A 20028-nucleotide genomic window follows, 5' to 3' on the forward strand; every position below is an offset into this window, starting at 1 on the left:
TAGGAGAGGATGCTTGCTCAAGAGGTAGACTTCCTCCTTCAAGGAGCCATAGAGCTAGTTCTTCAACGCCTGAGAGAAACGGTTGTACTCAGAATGCTTCCTCATACCAAAGAAGAAAGGGGGATGGATGCCCATCTTAGACCTCAGGCAACTCAATATCTTCATCTGCAAATTGAGATTCAGAATGGTTACTTTGGCATCAGCTATCCCCTAATTGATCAGAGGGGTCTGGTTCACAGCTCTCAGTATAAAGGATACCTACTTCCATATAGCCATTCACTTCTCTCTCAGAAGTTTACTATAAAAAATGACCACTTCCAGTACAAAGTGCTTCCTTTAGCAACTGCCAAAGGTATTGACCAAAGTTTTATCAGTTCTGGCAGCTCATTTCTGACGCCTAGGGTTATCCGTTTCCCCCCAGCTAGACCACTAACTACTGATGGGAGAATCCTACCAAGAAACATTAACCACCACAGACTTGACCAGCCTCCTGCAGTCACTAGGATAAACACAAAGTCCACGTTGATGCCAACTCTGCCTGTGGCAGGGATTGAATCCATGGTCATCCCTAAAGTGTATCTCCCACAGGATAGGTTATAGACCGTAAAAGAACTTACTGCGCAACTGAGGCTGGGGTTCACTCCTGTCTCATCCACATGGATCACATGGCATCCTGCAGTTGCATAACCCTTTTATTGAGACTGACTTTGTTGCCTGCTGGCCTGGCTTCACTCAGTTTAGTCAACCAGCAGAGACAGTAGGAGCAAGTTAGGCTCCCTCCCTCCCAAATTGTGAGCCTCCCTGGTCTGTGGGAGAACAAGGACCAGATGTGTATGGGAGTCCCATTTGGTCCATCCTCACCACATAAAACCTTGATTATAGAAGCCTCAATGTTTGGCTAGGGTGCCCATCTGGAAAATCATACCACACAGGGCTCAAGGTTGACATGGGAATACAGAAACCACATGAACCATCAGGAACTGAGCAGGCTGATGCACTAGGTGATGTCAGACAGCGTGTCTGAGGTATTCTATGTCAACTAACAGGAGCGCGATCCACCTCTCTCTGTATAGAAGCTGTAAAACTGTGAACCTGGTGTATCTGACATTAGATAAGTCAGGTACACTGCTGACAACCAGGGTTGTACACACTTCGGTGGACAGCAAATGCTTCTCCCAGTACTGTGAGTGGGAGCTACGGGAGAGGAGTCTGTGGGTGGTGGCAGCGCGCAGAGCCTCCCTGACTGCCCCTCTGCCTAGGAACCAGAGGGACACATTGCCGCTTCCGGGAGCCGCCTGAGGTAAGCACTGCCCGGAGCCCGCACCCAAACTTCCTCCTGGAGCCCCCTCCTGCACCCATCATTTCCGGCCCCATCCTAGAATCCACACCCCCAGCCCAATGCCCGCAGCCCCAGCCCGGAGCCCCCTCCTGCACCCTGAGGCCCCCGGCCCCACCCCAGAGCCCTCACCACCTTCCACACCTCAACCGCCTGCCCCAGCCCAGTGAAAATGAGCGAGTGAGCCAGGGTGGGGGAGAGCGAGCGGCAGAGCAGGGGGGGATGGAGTGAGGCCTCAGGAAAGGGGCAGGGGCAGGGCAAGAGTGTTCGGTTTTTTCTGCGATTAGAAAGTTGGCAACCCTGATATCTGCCACAATGCCTCAAAGCAGTTGGCCAAATATCCAGAGCTTGGGAGTAGTGGGCATATTACTTTTGCCATTTGCAGATTTATTAAGGTGGGGGTGTGTGTGTGTATATATAAAACTTGTATGTATTTGTTTGTATCTTCCCCTGACCCCATCCTCCAAAAATCTCATAACTCTTGTCTTAGAATGTATACTCTCCATGTCTTCATGTGTTTTGTGCGTGTCAAGTACAGTGGAGTCTTGATCCTAATAGGGACTTCGGGGGTCTACAATATGTAAATATTAACAATTGAGTGTTAATCCTAGGAATAAAAGTGTGTGTGTGTGTGTGTGTGTGTGTGTGTGTGTGTGGTCTAATCTTTGCCAATCCTGTTAGCCATGTTTAACCAAAAAAAGTATACATTACAGAACGCTCTTTTAAATTGTCTTGGTTCCAGCCTTGACAGTGTGCAAATCAAAGGAAGATCAAAATGTGAAAAATTTTTGTCGAGCTATTCAATTACAATCGGTCAGCTTTTATTTTTATTTGATTTTAGCAGATTCCTTTTTAAATTTATTTTAGTTGATTAATAAGAATGTATGGGGTAATCACCATCTAACAGTTCCAAAAAATAAAACTTACTTTTTTAGGATGGCTACTTATAAGAGGGACATTACTTGATGAATAAAGATTCTTGAAATTTTGAAATCTCTAGAAAATCCTTAACAGAAAAAATATTTAACAGAGTAATTTTGGAAATCTGAATATAAAATCTTATGGGGAGTTTATTACTGAGGGTGGGGTTCCTCTGTCTGCAGAAGGGTTTGGAAATTTTACAGTTACATTGGCATAGATGGAGCAATGGGAATGTGATGAAAACAGCATAAATACCACTACTCAGTTTCACGGGATCATGGTGTGAACAGGAGGAGGCAGGATGGAAGCTGCAAGTATAGCTTGCAACTTGTGAAAGCTTTACTGTGTAAAACAACTTCAGTGTTTTTTGTGTGAAAATTCCCTCCAGAAATCTTCACATGGTTGGGATGGGGGTTGGAATCAACTGTAGGTGGGATTTCTATGACACTATAACTAAGAGAACAGTTCTCTTAAGGTAGGGGAAGTAGAGGGGGTACTTCTTTGGCCTCCTCACTACTCCCATAGCTATTTGTTCTAGGGTTCTGGTACTCTCTCTGCATCATCTTTCTCTGCAATTCCCTAAGGTTAAATAAACCTTTGGTAGATATTTGTATTTTGCCATGCTTAAGTTCTGCAGATCCCATGGACTTCATCACAAAATTTAAGTCCAGCTTACTGCAAGCTACATAGTGCCTTTGCTAGGAACAGAGGGCCACAGCCAAGACAGCATGCTTATGAGCAATCTGAGTTGAAAATGCAGTGTTCAGAGAAATAGCCTCAAAGGATTCATACCTTACAGCAGTTTTTCACAAATAAAGAAAATCCCAGTTGGCACAATTATGACAGAGAACACAGTGTTCCCAGTCTTGCTCTAGAGCCAGGAGAGATCCTGCATTCCTGATAAATAACTGTCAACTATATTGGAGTCAAGATTTTGTTTTTATATACACTTTCCTTCTAAATAAGTCTGCTTCAAAGAGTGATAAGATTGGATGTAACTTTTCATAGTAGTTTATTTTCTATTTGAGCACATCAGTTTTGGGATTTGAACCTCCCTAGCCCTCGCATCAGAATCTCCAGCTCAGATACGGTTTCTTCGGGGTCTAATCATAGAGTTGGGATGAGTGTGTCTCATAAACTTTGTCAGAAGGGACCATCGTGATCATCTAGTCTGACCACCTGTACGTTACACGTCTCAGAACCTCACCCACCCCTGAAATAGACCACTAACCTCTGGCTTTGTTACTGAAGTCTTCAAATCATGGTTTAAAGACTTGAAGTTACAGAGAATTCATCATTTACACTAGTTTAAACCTGCAAGTGGCCTTGCCCCATGCTGCAGAGGAAGGCAAAACAAACAAAAAACCCCACCCACCCACCCATGGTCTCAGCCAATCTGACCAAGGAGAAAATTGCTTCCTGACTCCAAATATGTTGATCAGTGAGACCCTTCAAGGTCTTCCTTAGCTTGGTGATCTGGAGTGTTGTGGCAATTTTCTGACGGGCTGTCTATTCACCATTCATGTAATCCTTTTTAATAGATATTTTGATATAAAATCATACAAGACAGTGGTAGACGTAGTCAAGGTACATCCCAGTTGTGGGGTATAGACCTCCTCTAGCTACACAGAGGTTTAAATCTACCAGTGCCATGTCTCTACCAGCACTGTCTAGATGTAAAAAAACACACATTGTCTTTACTGGGGCGGGGGGGGGGGAGCTTAGACTATTCCAGAGAATTTAAGCAGGATTTACTTGGACAATTGTTAGTCTTCAACAAAGAAAGCCTATGTCTTAAAATGGAAAACATTTTCATTGAGTTTTCAACAAGTATGGTAGTCTTAATCAAAATTGCAGGCAATTATGTAAATATTACTGATTATTTAGTTTAGTTCGGGTTACAGTTATTCTTGCAGTTACTTGTATATTGTCCTGCAGTCTTGGGGGTCTTCAGTCTCTTACATCCTATCATTCTGAAATTCTTGAAAGGGTTGGGATCTATTTTCCCACTTTTTCATGTGTCCTCTCTCCTGCATCTTGGGACTTTAAATTTGTGTTTAAAAAGCTGATGGAGCTGTAGTTTGAGCCTGTTAGGGGATAGACACTGAGGGTATATCTCAGGGATCGGCAACCTTTGGCACGTGGCCTGCTAGGGTAAGTCCCCTGGAGGGCCGGGCAGGTTTGTTTTACCTGCCACATCCGCAGGTTCGGCCGATCACGGCTCCCACTGGCCGCAGTTGGCTGTTCCAGGGCAATGGGGCTGCGGGAAGCGGCACGGGCCGAGGGATGTGCTGGCCGCTGCTTCCCGCAGCCCCCAATGGCCTGGAGCAGCGAACCGCGGCCAGTGGGAGCTGCGATTGGCTGAACCTGTGGATGCGGCAGGTATACAAACTGGCCTGGCCTGGCCCACCAGGGGGCTTACCGTAGCAGGCCACGTGCCAAAGGTTGCTGATCCCTGGTATATCTACACTGCAATTAAAAAACCCACGGTTGGCCCATGCCAGGTGACTTGGGCTCAGTGGCGGTTTATTTGCGGGGTAGATGTTCAGGCTCGGGCTAGAGCCTTTGCTCTAAGATTCTGTGATGTCGAAGGGTCCCAGAGTTTGGGCTATGGTCTGAGCCTGAAAGTCTGCACTGCCATTAAACTGCCCCCTAGCCCAAGCACCGCAAGCCTAAGTCATTGACATGGGTCAGCTGTGAGTTTTTAATTGTAATGTACACATACCCACAGGTTACTAGTGCATGTCAATAGTATGGTTGTACGCAGGCAATACAGTCTACTTTAATAGCAGTGGCTTGTAACAAATTTTTTAAAAATTGGAATAGTGCTTGAAGGTGAACATTCTGATGTACAAACAGGAATCGACTAACCTAAGAAAATCATGTTTTTAAAAAGTTTTAACTAATGCATTTTAACTAACATGGTTTTTGAATACTAGTATGTCTGAGGTTTAACAGATCTTTTGTAAGCTAGTTGTGGCTAACACCGAACAACTCTGTTAGTTCAAACTTGTTGGCTAACATGTTGTTGAGCGCATCCAGATTTTTTGTAAACTACATGTGGCCCAAGTGAAATAACCAGTAGCCAGAAGGAAAGTTAATCTGAATTGTTTAGATGGGGAAAGAGAGGAAACAGTCTTAAATTACATGAATTGCTAACCGTAACATTTATGGTTGAAAGCTGTCGCAATAAAGTGCAAGAGGTGAAAGGCATGCCTTTGAAGTTACTTTTAAACATTTTTGCACCAATACTGTACTTAACTACAACCTCACTTCTTAAATACAGAATCTATCTCTGAAAATATTTTCCCACTATAAAAGAAATCAGTGTTCGTATTACTAATGACTTCATACATTCATCTCTTCTCTCTGCCAGCTTCTGTGCCGTCCATTTATTTATTTGTTTGTTTATTGCTTGTTTGCTTGCACTCAGACTTTCTCTGACACTCAAACTATTTCCAGTCCAACTTTCTGCAGGGCGGTCTTCCTGAGACTCTTAAATGAGTTATTTTGTCTTTGCAGCTCTTGAAACAGAATGCATTATTTTACCAATTCACTCAGTGTTTTAAATATTCATATAATCAAAACAAAGTTCAAAACTTCCAGGAGGATGTCACACTAAAAAGGCTATAAACCAGAGGTACATTGTGCTATTCTTATCTATTAAACATGGGTACTATGTACTTTGAAGACAAGACACAGATGAAGTCACTGTTCTTCCCCAAAGATTTTGCCGCCTAAAAGGAGTTTGCAGTTTTTCACAATCATTTGTATTTCATTTCCCTTCCCTTCCCTTTCCTTTCTTTCTAATTTCCTCAGGCGAGAAACAAATGTTTTGCTTAAACTAATATGTCTTGGAAAAGTTGAGAGAGACCCATTTTGTCTTAACAGATACATAATGCAGTTTATTATAAAAGTGCATGTATTTGTGTCTTCCAAATGTCTTTTGGATAACTAATGCATAGTCTAATAATCTTTCAAAATAGAATGACAGCACAAAAACACAGCTTTTGGCATCACAGTTCTGTTCTGCTGCTTGCACTGAGACCCAAAAGAATATTTTACTTTAAACTGTGTGTTTGTTATAAAAATGCCAAAATAACATAAGCCAAACTTTACCAAGTCTGCAAGGCAATTTTGCTGATCGGAATACTAATTCATGGGGTTTTTTGTATTTATCCGTTTATAAACTCGATCTCTGTGTTTGATAGCTTGTTTAAAAAACAACCACTGCAGAGGCATCGGTTACACAGCACACTGGTTGATTAATGCTCTGTTAATTGCTTTTCCAGTGTTGAAATACTTGCCATTTGTAGAAAAAATATACCTAGCTTGACGTTCTTGTGCTCCTGATTATTTCCCTTTTTCTATCTTTGCCTTCCTCCAAAACTGGTTATCTTAATACCACTGCCAAATTTTCTAACCACTATACGTAGCTCCGAATATGATGAACAGCTCTGCAGATGGACTTTAGAAAAACTGAGGAACCACTTACTGTACCTCATCTGACAGGACATCACAGAGCAGACGAAACCATGCTCTTGATCGTTACATTGATTGTTTGTGTCAGGGGAAAAAAAAACAAACTGTGAAATCCTTAACAAAGATCACATCTACCACAGTCTATCCACTGCTGAGGGGACAGCTATACAGTCCCTGACATCTAATCACCAGATAGTGATCAAACCTGCAGACAAAAGGGGCACCATCCTCAACTATGATGACTATGTTAAGGGGGCCAACTGACAACTCTATGACACCACCTACTATAAAGAACTCAAAGAAGATCTCTTACGATAGTTTATCCTAAATTTCTGGGTATAATCAAATCCTTTCTCAGACAACTCCAAGAGAAACTTTATAAACTCATGCCCCATGAACCTACTCCAGGGCCCTTCTACATGCTTCCAAAGATGTACAAACAAGGGAACCTAGGCAGACCCATCATATCTGGCCATGGCGCTCTTACTGAAGTAATATCGGGACTCGTAGAAACCATCCTCAAACAGAAGACCACACAAAGGACCAGCTTCCTCCAGGACACAACCCACTTGCCCCACAAACTCCATGACATTAACAACCTCCCTCAGAACACCATCTTTGCCACCAGGGTTTTCATTTCTGTCTACACCAACATCCCTCACAATGACAGCATAGCTGCCTGCCTCAAATATTTATAAGACAATGGATAACCCTCAGATAGCCACCCCAAATACATCACCAAACTCATCCATTTCTTCCTCACCATAACAGTTTTACATTTAACAACAAATACTTTGTCCAAACCATGAGAACAGCCATTGGTACTAGGATGGCTCCTCAATACACCAACTTTGAAGAAGAATTTCTGGACGAATGCACCAGGAAACCAACGAAATACCTGCGATACATGGATGATATTTTCATCTTCTAGACAGATGACTTAAACTCCCTCATAGATTTCCATTACAACTTCAACCACCACCACCTGTCCTTTAAACTCCCTGGAACACTCCTATACTAACATCAACTTTCTGGACACCACAGTCAGTTTCAACAATGGAAGCCTATGAATAACTATATACAAGAAGCCCACAAATCAGCACACCTACCTTCATAGATCCAGTAACCACCCCAAACACACCAAGAAATCTATCTGCAACCCGGTACTCAGATACTATAGAATATGTTCTGAGGAGAAAGTCAGGGATATACACCTTAGCACACTCAAAACTGCCTTCACCAAACAAGGGCACTCCACCAGAGAAGTAGATTGCATCATGGAATGGGCCAAATACCCAGAGACAACCTGCTTCAATACAGAAATAAAACCCCCTCCGACTGCACACCCCTAGTTGTCACCGATCATAGAAGATTAGGGTTGGAAGAGACCTTAGGAGGTCATCTAGTCCAACCCACTGCTCAAAGCAGGACCAACCCCAACTAAATCATCCCAGCCAGGGCTTTGACAAACTGAACCGTAAAAACCTCCAAGGATTGAGATTCCACCACCTTCCTAGGTAACCCATTCCAGTGCTTTACTGCCCTCCTAGTGAAATAGTTTTTCCTAATATCCAACCTAGCTCAGCTTGAGACCATTGCTTCTTGTTCTGTCATCTGCCACCATTGAGAACAGCCTAGCTCCATTCTCTTTGGAACCCCCCTTCAGGTAGTTGAAGGCTGCTATCAGATCCCCCCTCACTCTTCTCTTCTTCTGCGGACTAAATAAGCCCTGTTCCCTCCGCCTCTCCTCATAAGTCTCTCCTCATAGCCTCTATCCAATTTGTCCACAACCTTTCTGTAGTGGGCGGCCCAAAACTGGATGCAAGACTCCAGATGTGGCCTCACCAGTGGCGATAGAGGGGAATAATCACTGGCAATGCTCCTACTAATGCAGCCCAATATGCCGTTAGCCTTCTTAGTAACAAGGGCACGCTGTTGACTCATATCCAGCTTCTCATCCACTGTAATCCCCAGGTCTTTCTACAGAACTGTCCCCAGCCTTTAGCAGTGCATGGGATTCTTCCCTCCTAAGTGCAGGACTCTGCACACGTCCTTGTTGAACCTCATCAGATTTCTTTTGGCCCAATTCTCCAATTTGTCTAGGTCACTCTGGACCCTATCCATATCCTCCAGCATATCTACCTCTTGTAGAAGCGAGAGAATAACTGCTCGTATGTACTGATTCGGTTCTTTGCCTCTTTTGAGACTGTTATAGGATACTAGTTAGTGTCAATCATGGTGCTGGGTTTTTTAATAACATGGACTGATGTTCTGGGGAGTTAGACTGAGATCACCAAATTCCTTTCACATAAGGTAGCAAACAGCCATCTCTTCACACACTATTGATTTGGCCCATATTTTGACTAGTGGTTGAAGGCTGAAAAGTGCTATGTCCCATATTCCATTTCCTGAGCCTTCTGGTCCCCCATATATAAATATTTATATAGGCCACTCTCTAGATTAAAAATAAGATGGGGCAGAGTGGCATTCTGTGGAATTGCTGAATATTAGATCCATGTTCATTTTGACTCTTCTGTCGCTAGGCTAATAGAAGTGAAAAATGGAGATCAAGGAGAGGAGAACAAGGAAGGACAGTAATTCTTGAACTCGGAGTACTGACAGTGCAGACCTTGGTTCCAGAGGGAGTTCCCTCTTGTATGTGATAGTGAATCTGTATCTTTTGTTACTGTGAGGAAGTGATTAAAAAGATCATTTTTCTTTAATAAAATGAAGCTTTATTCAATGAAATATCATTTGGTGGTCAAGTGTTGTTCTGGAATATGGAGGAAAAGGGCTTAGAATGATCTCTACTCTGTGTGGCACCTGACGATTCCGCTGTACTTGTGGAATCTTCCAGTGATCACTATTGCTGGGTTATGGCAGCTTGGAGCTACCTCAGTGGAACAAAGCTTGCTGAAATGTATAGAAGAATTGGGTTCTTCCAGTCTTCACCTTCACTTCAGCCTATTTTAAATCTCTTAACTCTTGTTGTTTCCCCTGTTATAGGGTGTTATTATTAGTGATCAATAAACATAGAGCAAGGATGATAATAATAATAATTATATATAATAACTCAGTGTAATAATGTAACTAGGGCATGAAGAAATAAGATCTTGAGGAAAGTTCAGGGCGGATGGGGCTTGATCATATATTTAGGTGCACAAGCAGTGAGCTGTAATAATAAACTTTGTACAAGTTAGCCCCTTCCTGTGGCATTTCCAGTGAATCCTGTCTTCTGTTTCTCTTGTAGATCACAAACTTTTTTGTGGCAAATTACTTCCTCTGTTTTTGTTTTATTGAATTTTGTTGCTTTACAAGTAATGCAAATAGTTTAAAGAAGTACATGATGCTGTTTGGGACACAAGTGTGTGTTTTTGGTTTTTGGGGGGGGGGGCAGGAGCATAGGATTGCTGCATTAACTTATGAGTCGTGAAACTTTATACAACACCGTATTGTAATGTAATAAATTGGTACTGTTTCTTGCATCCTTCCACTTTTATAAAGCCATACTCTTTGCCACTGAGAGTTCACTGCTACAGGGCTGGGAGGAGGGGAAATGTAAGGGGAAATCTTGGTAAACTTAATGTCACAATTTTAAAGTTCTATTTCCGTGGCCATCCAGAGCTAGAAGTGACTGTTTCCTCTTTGAAAGCTGTCAAATACTAGTTTTCGAATGGTATAAAAGTCCCACTTCTAGCCATCGTCAATTGTAAAATAGCTAACATGATGTCAGGTTAAAATAGTTAGCTTGCATCTTTCCATAATGAGATCATAATTTTCTTTATCATCTCTGGCTAATTTACTTTTGTACTCTTATCTAAACTCAAGACATTACTCCCTTAACACCCAGGATGCGAAGGGCTTCTAGAGAAGAGACTTCTTACAAGAGCGGAAACTACAATATCTATTACCTTTTGCTTCATTGATAAACTTAGACCTTTAGATCATCCTTAATCCGTAGGTGTATTGTTGCATTCTTTACTATAATCAGTGATAATGATTGTTCAGCCTCATTAGGCAGCTTTTCCCTTGCTTAACTTTTTCTTAATGTTTCCTCAGTTTAACTATTTTTCTTTATTGTTGCAACCAGCTTTGTCTTTGACCAAAAGAATAATTGATTCCTCTTCTTTTTAGGACATCCCATTAAATATTTGTAGACTTGCCCTGTCTAACCCCAGCCATCTTTTCACTAGATTGAACGTGTCCTGCCTTTCCATGTATATCCTCTCTAAACCTCTGATCTTGAATGGCCAATGGGTATTGACGTGATTATATCCTTGCATATAGTATTTCTATTTCTTAATGTACATAATGTATTTTATTAAAGTACTGTAACAAGGGGAAAAAACCATGTCGTCTTGACTCTCTGCTTTTCTTCCATTTTCCTCTCTACAATGCCAGAATAGAAAAGTGATGATTTTTTTTTAATAATAAAGAGAAATGGTGAATTCTACTTCCACTAGAACTTTACCTACTCACACTGGGGGGTGGGGAGGAGAGGAGGGAAAACCACACAGAGCCTGAAGAGGAACAGGTTGCTGTAAAACTCTCTGAATACACACATTTTTTTTTTCAGCATCTTTAAGTGGGTAATCATAGGATACTCCTACCAGTTGGCATAATAAAAAAAATAATTGCATGATCATTTTTTGGCAAAGATCCCTCAGCAGGGTACAAAATGCTATATTCATTTCTGCTGTTCCAGTGCATGCCAAAAAAAAACCAAAAAACCCCAAAACCAGTACAATTGGGGAAATGATTCAGGGTAGCTCAGTTTTTTTTATTACAGAAAAAGAATGCAACACTGAATAGTTATTCAGTAAGCTATCGGTCTTGTTTTAATCCCAGAGCATCTTTGAAGACATGGAGCACTACAGCATCACCATTCATTCCTGTCCATGACTTGTTCCTCTATTAAGCCCAGCCTGCTCGTGTCCCTGTGTACAATATCCCGCCATTTAGCCAGTGGTCAGCCTCTAGGACAAACTGATCTTGGTTGTGCTTACGTTATTTTCTTTGCCACCATGTGATCTGTGTTTTTCTTCATTATATATCTATAATTTATTTGAATTATCAGAACCTCCTTTCTTCAAGATAGTACAGCTATGGCTGTTAGCCAGTTGTCTAATAGCTCCTCTTGCTCAGATACCTCCTGGTTTTTTTCCTTATGCTTTGATAGCACTGGTTGCACTGGCTTTTAGCAGTTGATATTGATGTTTAGCTGTTAATGTTGTTTATTCCTGCAGCTTTCCCATTTAACTGCTTCACTGCTCTTACTTTATCTGATGGTGGTTCAGAGCTGATATTCATTCTGCCTTGCAATCTGCCCTGTTTATCTTGCATGTCTAGAATGCTTGCTTCTGGGTGAAATGCAGGGTTCAGCACTTTGTCAAAATGTTCCTTCTGGGTTTCCAGCAACTCTTTGGCATTTGTTGCCCATTCACTGGCAGCCTTCTTCACCACTTGCATCATTGGCCTGATTGGGTTTTCACACAATTTCACCTTTTTGTATATTGTTTACACCTTGTTTTCTTGATGCCTTCTCTAGTTCTTGAGCATCTTCTTCCCAAACCTTTTGCTTTTCCAACCTTTGACTTCTCCACTTTGCATAATGCTTTTACTACTTTCACTTTCCAAGCATTCTTAGCTTGTTTACACCTTTCCTGTAATATTCTTGTTTCCTTGTCCAGTTTTTGTTTGCTTATGCATTCCAGTTACTTCCTCTGCTGTGTTTATTGCTTCCTTAAATATTTTCCCTCCCATCCGTAGTGAGATTTCTTCATCATTGCAAATTAATGGCCTGAAATGCCCTGCAAGCGTTACCATGTATTCCTCCCTTACAGAGCTATCCTTTAACTTATCAAGATCAAATTTGGCTCCAGTTGCACCATCTCTTTCTTTCACTTTAACTTAATCTTAATTTTTCCTGCTAGAAGTTCATCATTACTCGGTCACTGTTGGATGTTAGTCCATAGAAGTGCCATCTGTGCCTTTTTAATCATAATGTGGTCAGTCTGTTTTTTTTTTTTTTTTTGGTCTGGCCATCCTTCTCCTACATACCATTGGTTCACAGCCCCTTATTCACTGCAACCTTCTAGGTTTCCCCAAGTTACACCCATTCACCACCCAGAGAATGTATCTCTCTGCTGGAGGAAAGGAGTACTTGTGGCACCTTGGAGACTAACCAATTTATTTGAGCATAAGCTTTCGTGAGCTACAGCTCACTTCATCGGATGCATACTGTGGAAAGTGTAGAAGATCTTTTTATACACACAAAGCATGAAAAAATACCTCCCCCCACCCCACTCTCCTGCTGGTAATAGCTTATCTAAAGTGATCACTTTAGATAAGTGATCACTTTAGATAAGCTATTACCAGCAGGAGAGTGGGGTGGGGGGAGGTATTTTTTCATGCTTTGTGTGTATAAAAAGATCTTCTACACTTTCCACAGTATGCATCCGATGAAGTGAGCTGTAGCTCACGAAAGCTTATGCTCAAATAAATTGGTTAGTCTCTAAGGTGCCACAAGTACTCCTTTTCTTTTTGCGAATACAGACTAACACGGCTGTTACTCTGATCTCTGCTGGAGGTATCCCAGCTATGGTTGATGGACCAAAATATCAGTTAAAAATACCCAGTTGGAAGTGCGTTGTTGCAAGAAGTACAGTTTCAAGGTCATAAAAAAAAGGATCTAAGCTGAATACTATGAACATTAAAGAAAAATGAAACTCAGTTAATTGAAAAAATTAGATAAGTAAACACAAACTCTGAATCCTGGGACTGCTTGAAATGTAGAAAGCTCTTATATTGACAAGTTCTATATTTAACTGTAACACTAAAGAAAAACAGGCCTAGGCAGCATCGTAGACCACTTAGTGAAAACCTGCATCCATTACATAGCAGCGGTGAAAAAAGCAAACATGTTAATTGCTTGTATTAAGAAAGGTAGAAGTTTTTTAAAAGTGAAATAAATCCACAAACCAGTGATGAGTACAAAGCTGATTCTGTCAAGTTTGAAGCTCAAACATACATTTTGCAACATTTGAACTATTGTCTAGAAATATTTCTAGCTCTTATTATGTGAAGATAATCTTGCAAGCATGAACTGACTGCAAATGAACACAGTACTCTCTCACTGAGTCTGCAGACAGAATACTCCAGTGTTGCTGATCAGCAGTTACAAAATGAAATTAAAACACTGGTCAGTTTTACTTTTGTCCTTCAATAGTGGCCCTAAAGAATCATAGCAGTTTCACTCAGCTGTCCTTTGATAAACCTAGGAGCAGCAGTAGAAACAGACATTGGAGTTTTGATAAGGAAGGGTAGAATAATGGAGAGACATCTATACTTTCAGTAGCCAGAACATTCTGGAAGGTAAAAGGGTCTTCAGATTTATGACACCTACTAACCAAAGGCTGAAATGAAAAACTTCCAGTTGGGGGTCTAGAAAGAGTGTCTTTGTAGCAATCTCAGACCCTGCCCCTTAACAGCTGAGTGGTGCAGGGATCTGGATTTTGCAGTACATGGATGAGGCAGGGATCTGGATTTCTCATCAGAATTTTGGTTCTACCTTTGCTGTGGGGCCCTTTCTTCTTCTCCCCACCCCAGCCCATAGTTACTACCTGCTGTTACTTTTGGGCTAGTAGGTCATAGAGAGGATAATGTAAAAGCTAGATGAATATCTTGATCTGAAATTGCAAGTATATTGTATTTGTAAATTGCTTGTATATGAGATGGTTGAGTGTTCATAAAAGCATTAGTGTACTTAATGAAAAGCATGAAATTATATTTTCCTTCTGTTTTTTCAATTTCTTCTAGGAATCCTCTAGGACAGTTCCAAGCAGATTTAAAAGGTAAGGGACTTAGTTTTTAAACATGTTATAATATTCTTTGCATATTGTGACCCTGTCTAAAGCAAAATGAAGTTGATTAAACATTTGGAATATTTGTCAACAGTAGGGCGTTCCCTCTGCTGTAAATATCATGACCTGATTTTTGGGCTAGTATTTAATCACAGGACCTGAGTAAGAGATGTAACAATCTCTTAATAGTTCTTTTATTATTTTGCCATTTTTTAAACAACTAAGCCAGCATTTTATCTGATTTTACTGGAGTTGATTCTCTCCACAGCATTCTCCACCAAACCAGGTAAGCTGGCTTTTGGCTGAAGTAATGTAGGAGCCACCTGTTTTTCTCAATCTTGCATGTGAACCACCACTCTGAGGTTTAACGTTTGAAGTTAGTTTTCTTGCTCTCTATGCTAATGTCAGTTTAAATTGCCAGTATTTGTTTGAGTCACTCAAACTGTTTGTGGGACAGTTTGTCCTTGGGCTGATTTGGTATTGTCCTATTCACCAACATACCTGCCACTAGAGATAGATATGCCCCAAACCCTGTTCTCTATTCATTAATATCTTGTTCGTAGCCTTTGAGCCAGGCAGTCTTGTGGTCCTAATCTTGGTACTTCAGAGAAGAATAGTGCTTCAGTAGTTTGTTTGGTACGGTGGGGGAAGAGTATAGAAATCCAATAACTTGTAATTTTTGGCAACCTAAAAGTAATATAGATACAGCCATCCTTTACTACTCGGTTTCAGTCAGTTTATTAGGAAGTATTAGTGAGAATCTGTGGACATGTCAGCTAAAACAAAATCTATTTCAATAGATCTTTGTTTTAAACTAAACCAAAGAATGTTCCCTTTTTACTGTCCTTTATTCAAAAGCTACTTTGCCATGCCTTTGTTTTTTCCTGATTAGGTAAAGATAATCTTTTTGTTCTCTCTACCAAATTTATTTTCTGTCTTCATAGGCTATTGTATTAGAATAGTTGTAACCAACCCTTAGTATCTCAACTAGTGTGGAGTGGCATACTACCCCATGGAATTGTTCGTCCTTCCTTTTATGTCTGTGGCTGATATTCTGCATCCTCAGTAGTCTTAGGGCTAGTCTTCACTAGAAGCACTACAGCGGCACAGCTGCACTGATGACGCTGGGCCTCTGTAGTGCGTCTGGTGAAGACGCTTTATGCCGATAGAAGAGAGCTGTCCTGTCAGCATAATAAAACTACTTCCGCAAGAAGCTTTCCTGCTGAAATAGCGCTGTCAACACCAGCGCTTAGGTCAATGTAACTTATGTCACTCAAGGGACTGGCTTGTTCACATCCCTAAGCCACATAAGTTATACCAACATAAGTGGGTGGCGTTCAAGCCCTTAGTACTATGTGGTCTGTGAATACTTCCCATTGTTACAGCCTTTCCTTGTTCCTGGCCATTCATTTTCTCAAAGAATAATGAACGGAGTTGTCGTCCATAGCCTCCCACCCTTGTCTCTTGTCCACTTTGCATTCAAACTGTCAGTTTCCTCTTCCACGCTACATGGGCCCAGCAGAGAACACTCATTGAGAGCACAGGAGAGACTCCCTACTTTCAGCTCCAGTGGAACTGGAGCTCCTCAGTTGGTTAGAAGGCCAACCAGTACTACAGGTTTTATTTCCTGTCAGAGCGATGTGGATGCAGATTCCCCTCTCCTAGTTAAACACACATTTTATTGATAGAGAAGTCTTTGTCTTGAAACCTTGTGGACAGGAAGCATCGTGCTTCTTGACAACTGTCATGTCTTGACCAGACAAACTGAGTCTGCCTCACTAAATGACGGGACAAAGAAAGTTCAGTATGCTGATCTTAAAGTTTACAATTGCAGGACCCTGCCTCTGGATTTCCTGTAATCAAAAACCCTTCAACATTGCAAGTATCTGCCATTCTGCTTTCACTGGAAGCATTTTCAGTACAATGCCAGTCTCTCCTTTTTGATTTTTGAACCTTGTTAAGGGCCTTTACCTAGGTGATCTTGGACATGGTTGTGTGAGGGATCCACGTTGACCCTTTCCTGGGTGACTTCTGCTCATCACATCTTCAAAGGAGAAGCATTCTAGGATTTGTCTGCAAGCATGAATTTGTTACGTGCAAAAGAAAATAATCACCTCTTTTCAGTACGCAGGCTGCAACATCTGGGTACTGTCCGAGACAAAATCAAATGCAGCTACCGGTCACGTCATGAAAATCCTTCCCCATGAGGGCTCTGTAGAGGGCAAAGAAGTTCAATCCCTGAAGTAAGACTTAACTCAACGAATTGAAGCCCAGGATATTTTTTCAGAACCAGAGAGGAATCCTCATCCAGTTTTCGGCAATAAGGAGCGCATTTAGAATCCCAAGTGACGAAAATTAGCTATACAGAATCAAAGAAAAGCACCACCTAGTTAGAGCACATTTCCTCTGCTGTGTTTTCCACCAAGCAGTATTTGACAAGCAGGTTATAGTCCTAGCTAACCCCAGCATCTTCTGAATGTCTTCAGTTATATCCGAACCCAGAGCTGTGTGCCTCATTTTACTCATTCCAAGCTGTCAAACCGCTGGATTTTTCCAGTCCCCGAGTTGCTATGTGGGCACTCATTTTTTGGGAGTCAAGCATGCATCCCTTTGAAGTAACTTTGATTTTTCTGAGTGGGTTATGATTATATCACCTGGCCTAAGAAACTAATTTATTTGAATATATAATTGTTGTTTTCATGGTGAAATGATACGATCAGGCTGTCTTTATTTGAATGTTTGATCATAGAGTGCCTATCCACAGGAATCAACTTTTTTGTTAACAGAAATTCAGTTGAAAATATAACATCAAGGCAAGAAATTAAACACAGAAGAGTTGGAAAAAGTACAGATACGGTTCACTTTAACATCTCATTTTGAATTCCATTTACTAGCTCTGGAGCTATTTAGCTTCTATGATCAAGTGTTTTTAAAATGTCTTAGTCTTAATTTAAGAAAACAACAAACTTGCAAATCAGGGTTTAAAAATGACCCCAAGGTTTTACAATGGTCTATGGATCAGACAGATTTGGCTGAATCAATTTACAATAAGAGTCAGATGAGAACCTCTTTGTCAAGGCTGATTCCCCACTCTGACACTTGGAGTGCAGAAGGTGGGGGCCCGCAAGGATTCTAAAAATTAATACCAGCCACTCCAGGCATGTATTAAACTCCTAAGGGTACAGCTTTTCTCTCATCTTGGATGGGTAGATGCTGCCACTATCCAAGTGCAAAAAAATCCCTTTGAGAACTTAGGAAGGCTCATTTGGGCATTCCTTCCTGTGGGGTACCCACAAGCTCCTTCACGCCCCTCCTCCCCCCCACTTCTGGAAAGAGCTGAGAAAAAAAATAAAGAAAATCAGCTGTTGCCTCCAGCTAATTAAACAACGTGTGCACAAACCTCTTAGGACACAGAAATCCAATCCTGTTCTTTAAAAAAGGTAAATTTTATTAAAAACAAAAAGAAAATAGTTTGGAATTTAGGCTTTTTGCTAGATTTAAAAAAAAAATTACAAGGATTAAGCATCAAGATAGCTCTCTTGAGGTCCAGCTTAAACAAAAGCACCTGTGGTTAGCACATAGGAGTCCACAAGCCATAAAGAAATAAAAGAGAAACCTAATCGCATCTTCCTAGACATTTCCTGATCTACTTACGTATCTGGGGTTTCAAATGAGTACTTTGTAGGTATGATCTGATGGTTTTTCAAACCTGGCCCAAAGCTTTTTACAGCATAGTTTCAGCCCTGTCTCTGCTCTCCAGGAGAACAACACAGACTGACAAAGGGGAAGTTTTTTTTTTTCCCCAATTTTAAAAAGCTCTAGCCTTCCCATTGGCTCTTTTGGTCAGGTGCCCACTTCCTTCCTTTTACCCATGCAGAGACTTTACTTGCTTTACCTGTAAAGGGTTAAAAACTGCCACCAACAGAGATTTTATAGCTAGCTGGCTGGCTGGGTGTCCATAAAAGGGAGCTTACCCCCCCACCCCCTTTAATTGATCACACTCTTGGTGACTCTTGCGGGGTATGTCCCCTGATAGTTTTTATTCAGTACTCGAAATTGATACAATATGGCTTACAAACACAATAGAAGCCCCACTTCTTGGTTTTGTTTATTTACAGTACTGAACACTGAGATGAAGCCCAGAAGGTAGAAATTGTCCCCTCTAATTCCAAGAGATTGTATGTTGTGCTCTGAAATGCATTTTTAAAACCCTCATGTTAAATAACTTGTAAGAGATAAGTAGAGCTTAACTGAAAGTACTATGAATGAAATGTTAAAGCCTTTTAGAACTTCTTTCTAAATGTCTGTCTTCAGTGAGTAAAAGCTTTCACCCATACCAGTTTCAGCTCCTGGGTCTCACTAAACCAAAATTTGTAATCACAAAAATATTTTGTAACACCAGGATTCCCTTTATTTTTGTGGGGTTTTAAATGCTGCCATTAACGGTTAGGTCTGGGCCTCACGATAGACTTGTAGTCTCAACTAAGGTGTCTTATGTTTGGGAGGAGGCAGCTACCATGGTGCTAGACCATGAGTTTCTTTAAGATGGGATGGGGATATCAGGGTCCTCTGCAGGGTCTGAGAGAAGAAAGTTGGGTGGGCACATACACTCTGATCTTTTTACTTTTAATCTTCTTGTAGCCCCTATTGATGTTGTGCAGAGTTCTGCATACTAAGTTGTCCAACGTAACAAAAGTCCGTCCAACCTGTTTATATAATGTATAAAAAGAAAGCAAAAATTCAAGAAAGAGAAACTAGAAAGAAAGATGTGTTTCTGGCCAAGAAAATTGATTAGGAGGCTTCAAGGCTCCTGTAACATCGTGTGTTGGCATAACATAAAGCTGAAACATTCTAGAAATACAAGGAAGTGTTTACAGTTTAAATAACAAAAATGTATTTTTGACTGGGTAACTTCAATAAGATGAGGTTGGCACCATTTTTGGATGCTGCTTATTTGGGAGCAATTGAAAGAACCAGTAGGACAATGAGGTGCATGGGGGAGCTGGATTGGAAGGAGCAGCCCTCACATCTGTCTGCTGGAATCCACTTTGTGGTGTTGCATAACACCACTGGGCCTTTTGTCTTGACCAGGCCAAGTCAGAGAGAGAGAGAGAGACCACTAGACATTACCACCTTCATTGGCTTTGGCAAAATCATGAATAACACCTAGGATGTGAGCTTAAACTCCTGCTTTTACCCTCTCCTTAGTGTTACTTTTCTTCTGTGTCTTCTCCTGTCTTTTTTCTCATCCATCTAGTAAGAGTTCAGCATAGCCAGCCAAGACATATCCACCCGCTTGCAATACTGCTGCGATCTTGTGACCTTAGAGATAAGCTTAAAGTAATGCCTTAAAAATCCTGAGGTTGATAAATTTGCCAGGTTTCAGAGTAGCTAACAAGACAGTGCTGTGCCTACAATTTCTGAGCC

At 41.2% G+C, this 20028-nt stretch overlaps 1 protein-coding gene across 1 annotated transcript in view; it reads left to right on the forward strand.

The window, feature by feature from the left end:
• PAWR (pro-apoptotic WT1 regulator) overlaps window positions 1-20028 on the forward strand; it is a 145728-nt gene that overhangs the window by 100478 nt on the left and 25222 nt on the right. Inside the window, exon 4 of the mRNA XM_074941988.1 lies at window positions 14558-14592. Coding sequence (XP_074798089.1) covers window positions 14558-14592 — 35 coding nt within the window. The remainder of the gene's footprint in view (window positions 1-14557; window positions 14593-20028) is intronic.

Source organism: Natator depressus, chromosome 1 (genome assembly GCF_965152275.1).
Source record: "Natator depressus isolate rNatDep1 chromosome 1, rNatDep2.hap1, whole genome shotgun sequence".
Lineage (NCBI taxonomy): Eukaryota > Metazoa > Chordata > Testudines > Cheloniidae > Natator > Natator depressus.